At 52.5% G+C, this 8,556-nt stretch overlaps 1 protein-coding gene across 2 annotated transcripts; it reads right to left on the reverse strand.

Annotated features, from left to right (window-relative positions):
• Positions 1 to 749: 749 nt before the first annotated feature.
• Positions 750 to 7,877, reverse strand: TCF23 (transcription factor 23). 2 transcript variants are annotated; one of them, XM_005576316.5, is made up of 4 exons: positions 7,519 to 7,877; positions 6,537 to 6,779; positions 4,115 to 4,216; positions 750 to 4,011 (listed from the first exon to the last, which is right to left on the reverse strand). In XM_005576316.5, the coding sequence occupies exons 1-4, from the start codon at positions 7,738 to 7,740 to the stop codon at positions 3,994 to 3,996; spliced, it is 585 nt and encodes a 194-aa protein (XP_005576373.3). In that variant the 5' UTR covers positions 7,741 to 7,877; the 3' UTR covers positions 750 to 3,993. The 2 variants fall into 2 exon arrangements, with proteins under 2 accessions (XP_005576373.3, XP_005576372.3); XM_005576315.5 differs by having other exon boundaries at positions 750 to 4,216.
• Positions 7,878 to 8,556: the final 679 nt, after the last annotated feature.

Consider the following 8,556-nt stretch of genomic DNA (forward strand, 5'->3'; position numbering starts at 1 on the left):
CCGCAACCTTTGCCTCCGGGATTCAAGCGATTCTCCTGCCTCAGCCTCCTGAGTAGCTGGAACTACAGATGCCCACCACCATGCCCGGCTAATTGTTCTGTATTTTTGGTAGAGACAGGGTTTCACCTATTGCCCAGGCTGGGCTCAAACTCCTGACCTCAAGCGATCTGCCCTCCTCAGCCTCCCAAAGTGTTGGGATTACAGGCGTGAGCCACCATGCCCACCTTGTTTTGTTTTTTTGAGATGGAGTCTCGCTCTGTCACCCAGGCCAGAGTGCAGTGGTGCGATCTTGGCTCACTGCAACCTCTGCCTCCTGGGTTCAAGCGATTCTCATGCCTCAGCCTCCCAGTAGCTGGGATTACAGCTACCACCACATCTGGCCAATTTTTCTATTTTTAGTAGAGACAGGGTTTTGCCACGTTGCCCAGGCTGGTTTTGAACTCCTGGGTTCAAGAGATCCACTCGCCTCCGCCTTCCAAAGTGCTGGATTACAGGTGCAAGCCACCGTGTGCGGCCTAAAAATATAAAACTATCAAAGTAGTTTTGGCCACTTAGACCACCTTAAGGGCCTCAGAGACTCCCAGGGTTCCTAGACCATACTTTGAATACCTCTGAGCGGGAGCAGGAGTTAGCAAACTTCTATTAAGGGCCAGAAAGTAAATATTTTAGGCTTTTCAGTCTCTAGTGCAGCTATTTGACTCTGCAATGCTATCAGAAAGGCAGCCATAAATAACATGTAAACACTTGGGTGTGGATGCGTTCCAATAAAACTTTATTTACAAAAATACACGGGGGGCTGGGTTTGGCCTACTGGCCATAGTTTGCCTACCTTGATCTAGAATACAATAAGCGTTTAGGGGCCCTAGGTTTAGAGCTCATGCCACCAAAGGGAGAGGACAGTGCCACCTGACTCACCCTAGCCAGGCTCCTCCCAGAGGAAGAGAAAAAGAGTCTCAGAGAAAGCTAGATCCTCTACTTCTCCAGTTCCCAATTTGGTAAAATCCAGTGTCCACTGTATTACTTAGAAATCACCGGGCCAGCTCTGCTTCTCCCACAGCCCCATCTTTTTTTTTTTTTTAGATGGAGTTTCACTCTTGTCACCCAGGCTGGAGTGCAATGGCATGATCTCAGCTCAATGCAACCTCCACCTCCTGGGATCAAGCGATTCTCCTGCCTCAGCCTCCCGAGCAGCTGGGATTATAGGTATGTGCCCCCATGCCCAGCTAATTTCATATTTTTAGTAGAGACATATTTCCATGCCCAGCTAATTTCATATTTTTAGTAGAGACAGGGTTTCACCACGTTGGTCAGGCTGGTCTTGAACTCCTGACCTCAGATGATCCGCCCCCTTGACCTCCCAAAGTGTGGGATTACAGGCATCAGCCACCACACTCAGCCCCACAGCCCCATCGAAGCCTCCACCCTGCCATCCTGTTCCTCAGAAAGCACATGCTCTGTGGAGGGAGCCAGCAGGGAAGTCTTGTTCCCCACCTCTACCTCCATCCCAGTCCCAAGTCCTGGGGATGGGGCAGGTGGTACAGGAAGACCAAGTGGGCCAGGCCAGTCCCCTGTGGAGCAGCTGAGCCTCCAACTCCTGAGCCAGGCCACCCTAGTGTCATTTGTCATCCATACTCAAATGTTTTCATCCATATTTTATTTTACTTCTTTTTTTTGTTTTCTTTTTTTTCCTAGATGGAGTCTTTCTCTTCGCCCAGGCTGGAGTGCAGTGGCGCGATCTTGGCTCACTGCAATCTGCCTCCCGGGTTCAAGCAATTCTCCTGCCTCAGCCTCCCAAGTAGCTAGGATTACGGGTGCCCACCATGACATCTGGCAAATTTTTGTATTTTTAGTAGAGAAGGGTTTTCATCATGTTGGCAAGGCTGGTCTCGAACTCCTGACCTCATGATCTGCCCGCCTCGGCCTCCCAAAGTGCTGGGATTACAGGCATGAGCCACCGAACTGGGCCGTGTTTTTCTTTCTCGCTGCAGAGACAAAGGGGCTACTCCTGGTTCTGGTTCATTGGCGAATCCAAGTCCTGACATGTCTCAAGGGCATTACTGTGCTTGTCAGGGAGGGAGGGCCCAGTCCATCCTCTGGTTATACCCATTCATCCCCTTGGCTCACCCTGCCCTCTTCCAGGCCTCTTTGCTTGCTGGCCTGATGGGGCTGGGTCTCCGTGGCTGGAGGAGATGGCCTCTGCCCTGCCCCCCACGACTGTCCTGGGCACAAATGAGAACAGCTTTGCCTGGAAAGGGCCCAAGACAGCCTGAGACACTTGTTGTGATGGGACCCGCCTCCTGCAGCCCTCCACCTGCATCATCCTTCCTGTGCCCTCCTTGTCTCCACCAGGGCCATGCAGTCGCTCCAGAGGGCTCTAATGTTACTAAGCAAAGGCCTGAGTCTGAGCAGGGCAGGGTGGGGCAAGCTCCAACCCAAAGTCTACTCTATCATCAGGGGAAGTTCTATGCTATCCGAAGAACCCCGACACACCCCCCAAGCCAATTTCCCTTCATCCCCAGGACAACAGTGTGCCACCAACTGAGGAGGAAATGTATCTGCTTCTCATCCTACCACCTCTGTGAACTCAACCAGGAAGATACTGCTGTTTGGCTTTAAAAATAGTACATTCTAGCTGGACTTTTATGGTCTTGTGAAGAACACTGTGCTCACGCCCTCCCACACCTGGCCTCTGCCCCTGCCTGGCCCTGTGCAGCTGCCCACATCAGCTCTGCACAAGTTTTCCAGGGTCCCTCTGTGGAGACTTGGTTCAAGGCAGATTTATGAGTTCAGCCTTGGCCGAGGCCTTCTCCCCATGGCTCCCGGCCACATTCCAGCTGTTCTCCCACATCCCAGGCAGCTCGGGGCTGGAATGTTCTGTGTCTCTTTTTCTACCTCTACCACAAGTGGCTCAGTTGCACCCCCAGCCCTATTTCAGCTCTGCCCTGGCCAGCCCTATGGAGGTACAGGGTCCTGTCATGCCAGAACCCAGACCCCAACCATTCCCAGCCTGCCTAGAGCTCACTTACATTCATGATGACAACAATGGTGTGTGTCTAAGGATAACCTTGTTGGGACTCTAGTTGGTCATGCCCATTCCCTCTCACTCTGAAGGGCTGAAATTTAACCGAAAGGTAATTTGTTCCCTGTCTGGACTTCAGGTGCAAGGTTTGAGGCTATATCTGATCTGGAAAATTATTTTCAGTGTGTGTAGATTCTATGATTAGTTCTCAAGTTATTTCTTTAGGGCCAGAGATGATGCCTGCAATCCCAGCACTTTAGGAGGCTGAGGTGGGAGGATCACTTGAGGCCAGGGGTTCAAGGCCAGCCTAGGCAACATATCAAGACCCCATCTCTGCATAAAAAGAAGAAGAAAAGAGTGGAAGAGTGCAGGAGCCAAGAGAGAGAGAAAATGTAGTGGTGAGGGGCAGCTTCTGGAGAGGCCCATACTACAGATACTACAGAGGCAAGAATCCTGAATTCCCCACTATCTCTCTAACATCAGGTAAGCATCTCATGATGCAGTTAGAAAGCACATTCCCTTCTTCAGTTTTCTTCTGGCTGTGTGACCCAGCCCAGATCTGTTTACACTTGCAGCTACCAAGAGCCTATCTGGTCACCTGGCTTTCCCATCAGCACCTGGGGCTGGTGCCATCCCAGGCCCCTCCCTCTGCACCTGTCTTCGCTATCTGCAGAGGGTTTGTAGAAACCTTAGGGGAAGAAAGTTAGGGTGGTTCCCTAGCTCAACTTTGAGCCCAATTATACCTCTTTCTCTCCCACTTCCCAGTAGCTGTCACAGAAGAGCCATAGGGAAGTCCCCTCTTGGGGACCAAGGAGGAGGCTCTCCATCCTATGCCCCTCTGGGTACTGTCCGTCACAGAAGTGTTACTGTTTCTCTTGGTCTGCATGCTGGAACTTGGGAGCTGAGTCTGAATCAAGTCTGATGGCTGAGAATCAGAGTGAAGACAGGTGGGGGCTGGCAGAAAATCCAGGTCCCTAAGCATGAATCACAGTCTAGGAGAAAAGGCAAGTGTGATAATTATTTGTCACCAAGAGCTGGTGAGAGTGGCATGGCAGAAAAGAGAGCATCTGCCTCTCCAGGGACTTGGGATCCCACCTCTACGTCTCTTGTTCTTTGGCTGGGGGTGCTTGCTGTGGTGGAGTCAAGATCAGAGTACCCCAGGCCTCCAGCATAGAGACGAGATCGCATCGGCCACTTCTGCAAGACAGAGATTGAGAAGTGAGAAATGCTGCTCTTGCAGCCCGTCGTAGTCCAGGATCCTTGACACCCAAAACCCAGCCTTCTCCAGCATCCCTCCCTGATAACCTTCCCCAGCCATCACTGCTCTGATCAGGGTCATCCTCATGTACAGCCCCACACGTTTTCCTGATCACCCAGAGCCTGGATGAGAGACACAGGAGGAGCCATCTGAGGGAGAGGGCCCCAAAAATAGCAGCCCTCTGTTGGGAGGGAGGTGAACAGAAGATCAGGTGGCCTGGGCAGAGCTGGCAACAGCCAGAGGCTGGGCAATGGGCAGAGCAGCAGAGCCAGGAAAAACTCCAAGCTGGGCCCTCCAAGGATTGCCCATCTTTCCAGCAGAAGCATGAGCAGTCCCAGAATGCACCAGGTTGACTGCCCTGAGGTCGCTCTCCTCTTCACAACCTCTCCACCTGGGGGCTGAGGGAGCTACTTCCTGGCCAACTGCTCCACCCTGTGGATGTGCTGGAGTGCTGGACCTAACCGGGCCCTCCTTGGTTCATCCTTCAGCCTAGCTGTTGATCACCTACTACAAGCAAGGGCCTTGCCTTGGTCACTATTTTACAGCTAAGGAAACTACTATACCACGCCAGGACCCTGCACCACCACTGACATTTCAGAGTTCCCCCACTTAGTCTCAAATTCGCACATTTTAGCTATATTTGCATTGAAGAAAAAAAATCAAGTTTCAAGACATTTCAGAACTATGACATTTAGGGGAAAGAGATGGTGAAAAGTATCATAAAAATAAAGTTGAGAGGTGAGAGGATCACTTGAGCTTAGAGTTTGAGACCAGCCTGTGGAACAAAGTGAGACACCGTCTCTACAAAAAAAAAAAAAAAAAAAAAAAAAAGAAGGCCAGGTGTGGTGGCATGCGCTTGTAGTCCCAGCTACTGGGGAAGCTGAGGTGGGAGGATTCCTTGAGCCCAGGAGTTTGAGGTTACAGTAAGCTATGATTGCACTACTGCACTCTAGCATGGGTGACAGTGAGACCCTGTCCCAAAAATAAGTAAGTAAATAAATAAATAGCTGGGTGTGGTGGCTCACACCTGTAATCCCAGCACTTTGGGAGGCCGAAGTGGGTGGGTCACCTGAGGTCGGGAGTTTGAGACCAACCTGGGAAACGTGGTGAAATGCTGTCTCTACTGAAAATACAAAAATTAGCTGGGTGTGGTGGTACATGCCTATAATCCCACCTACTCAGGAGGCTGAGGCAGGAGAATCACTTGAACCGGGAGGCTGAGGTTGCAGTAAGCCGAGATTGCACCACTGCACTCCAGCCTTAGCAACAGAGTGAAACTCTGTCTCAAAAAAATAATAGTAAATAAATAAATAAATAAATAAGTTGATACCACTGCAATGTTATCCTCAGAGGGCAAAGATGACCTTTCCTTTTTAACACAGTGCACTCTTCACCTCCTTATGGCGCTGTCCCTGTAGTCTGTTTAGTGGCTATGAGCATGGGGTCTGAAGTCAGACACCCCTGGGTTCAAACAGCGTTCAGCCTCATAACCTCCCTAAGCTCAGTTTCCTCATCTGTAAAGTAATCCTCATTTGGCTTTTGCATGGATTAAAAGACAAAAATACACTAACGTACTTAACCCAGCTCCTGGCCTATCTTTAGCACTCAACTGTTAGCTGTTATTGCAAAGATGATTAATGTTCATTAGACTTTCCATTTTGTACCTTGGAAGAGAAGTAAGGCTCATGTTAGCTTCTATTTTACGTGTAACAAAACTGAGGTTGAGAAAAGCTAGGTTGCAGTCTGGCAAGCGGTGCACACCTTCCCTGTACTGCTTCCTGCTAACTCCCCCAGCTTGGTTGCTTCTAGAATGATGGTCCCTCAGACCATTGTTCTCCTGGAGGGCAGATCTCTCCTGCAACAGAAGCCCAGAAAGCACCAAGGCAGGCACAATGGGGTGAAGCTGCATGGGGATCTAGGACTCTCCTTGGTACAATTTCCTTTCCTAGGACCCAGACTTGGAACCTGCTCTTTTTTTCCCCATGACTCTAAGAAACCCAGAGTCTTTCCCTCCTCTTCAAGGAGGTACATTCCCATGAAGTCATTTCCAGCCACCACCCCATGAGAAACCCAGGGTCAGCGCAGCCCCAAGGGCCAGCCTTGGCTCCCCTCTCTCTGAGACAGCAGAAGAAATTGGCCCCGATGTCAGTTCTGTGCAAGGCAGGGAGCCCAAGACCAAAGTCCCCCTCATTCCAATCCCTTTCTCCAAGGCCCTGGGCATTAAGATCTGCCTCTCAAGTCCCAGGGCTTGTGACCTACCTTGAGAGGGTGCAAGTAGCGGAGTCCACGCAGGAAGGGTGGCCAGGCGGGGCCAGGCAACTCGTGGCCGAGCGTGCGGGTGAGGTGGGCTATGTAGCTGGCGGCGAGCACCAGCACATCCAACTTGGAGAGCTTGGTGTCGGGCGGCACGGCAGGCAGAGCAGCCTGCAAGGCCAAGAAGGCCTGGCGCAGCGTCCTGACCCGGCTCCGCTCCCGCGCGGCGTTCTCAGGACAGGCCTCACTCTGCACAAAGGGCCCCAGTGAGTGTGTGTGACTTGGACTCCCAACTGCCCTGACTTCTGAGAGCATTTGAGTGAAAGGTCTCCTGCCAGAGTAGGAGGGTGTCTAACAGCAGGCGCCAGAGGGCCTCTGCCCTCCTTTGTCATCTTCAGCCCTGCCCTGTTTCACAGCTGAGGAAGTTGAGAGAAGGCCTGGGCAGGGGTCAGATGGCTGCAGGATGGCAGAGCTTGGCTCAGAACCCAGAGTCCTGTGTTCTCTCTACTACTCCACTCATGCCTCCTCAGAGCCTTTGTCCTAAGCCCAATCTGAATCCTGCTTATCAGAGTGCGCTGGGGCCAGGGGCAGTTCAGAGACACACCCTGTTTGGGAGGGCTGACCCTTGACCTAGCCAGGTCCTGAGACGACGAGGCTGCTGTGGGAAAGAGGAAAGACACAGAACCGGGGTCAAAGCACAAGGCTGAAGTCCCAGTCCTACCACTGGCTGCTGCTCAGTGACCTTGGGAAATTCACATCCCTCTTCCTGGCCTCAGTTTCCTCAAGAGAAGTGAGTGAGTGCAGCTCAGAGAGCTCTGATCTATCCCATCCACCCAAAGCATGACACCTTGGAGTCTAAGGGGCCAGTGTCCCCTCTCTTGGGCAGGAACGGTAATACTGAGTGAGGCTCTGCCATCGGAGGTGGCATCTCCCCACCCTCCAACCCCTTCCTCCCTTGGACCCCTCTGCAGGTCCAGGATTTCCTTACCCTGCCAAGAGCCAGGCCCCCAGCCCTGGTCCCTCGAGGGCCAGGGGTAGCTCTGCTCCATCTCTGATTGCTCCAGCTTCTTTCTTCCCACGGGTCCTGCCTTGTCCTGCTGAGGCGGCTCCTCTTCCTGTCAGCGCCTGGCAGCAACCGTGCTTTGGCCTGAGTCTGGCTGTGGCCCACCCCTGGCATGGCTGGCAGCCCTCTGGCCTTCCTCTGTGACATGCCACCCCACTGGGTTATGGGGCTGCAGCCCACAGAGCAGAAACACAGTGCCTGAGGAGGCCCTGGACTCAAGCTAGCTGGCTTAGGCTGGTCATCCAGCCAGTAATGTCTACATCCGAGGAAGCAGGCGCCAACTCAGTCCTGTGTGCTCCCTGCTCTGGGAAAACCGCCCACCAGGCACAGCCCCCGCGAAAAGCCTCCGCCTGCCTCCCAACCCGGCTGAGAGGTGGGGGTGCTGGATGCTGGGAGTGGCCAAGCCTTGGGAGGAGGCCCATGCTGAAGAAGGCAGGAGGATAGTGGGGAAGGGAGCTCCTTTCCGGCCATGCCTAACCTCAACAGTGGTCCTATGGTGGACCTGTGACTTCAGCTTTGGAGCTCTGGTCCATGGAGAAGACTTGAACCTCCTTCCTCTGTCAGAAGGCTGCCTGCATACATCCCTGAAAGGCCTTTCCTCCCCCGCCAATGAACGTGACATTCCAGCCACAGGGTGCGATTTGCCATGCCCTAAATATGCCTCCGATTTCTACTGTGCGTTTACATTTACCTTTCCATGCCCCAGAATACCTTCCTCCAGCTCCACCAGGAGGTACTGCCCATTCTTCAGGTCTCCGCCTTTCATTCATGAAGACCTCTTCAAACCCCGCAGGCCCAGAGTCCATGGGTTCCTTTGTGATTGGTAGGACCACAGCCTGGCTAGTTTCCCAACAGTTCAATGTTCATAGATTACTGTGTGCCAGGCACTGTGCTAAGCATCTTATTTATTTATCAGAGCAACCTTTTAATAAAAAAAGAGACTCAGTTTAGATGTGTGGGAAC

The sequence above is a fragment of the Macaca fascicularis genome, chromosome 13 (genome assembly GCF_037993035.2).
Source record: "Macaca fascicularis isolate 582-1 chromosome 13, T2T-MFA8v1.1".
NCBI lineage: Eukaryota > Metazoa > Chordata > Mammalia > Primates > Cercopithecidae > Macaca > Macaca fascicularis.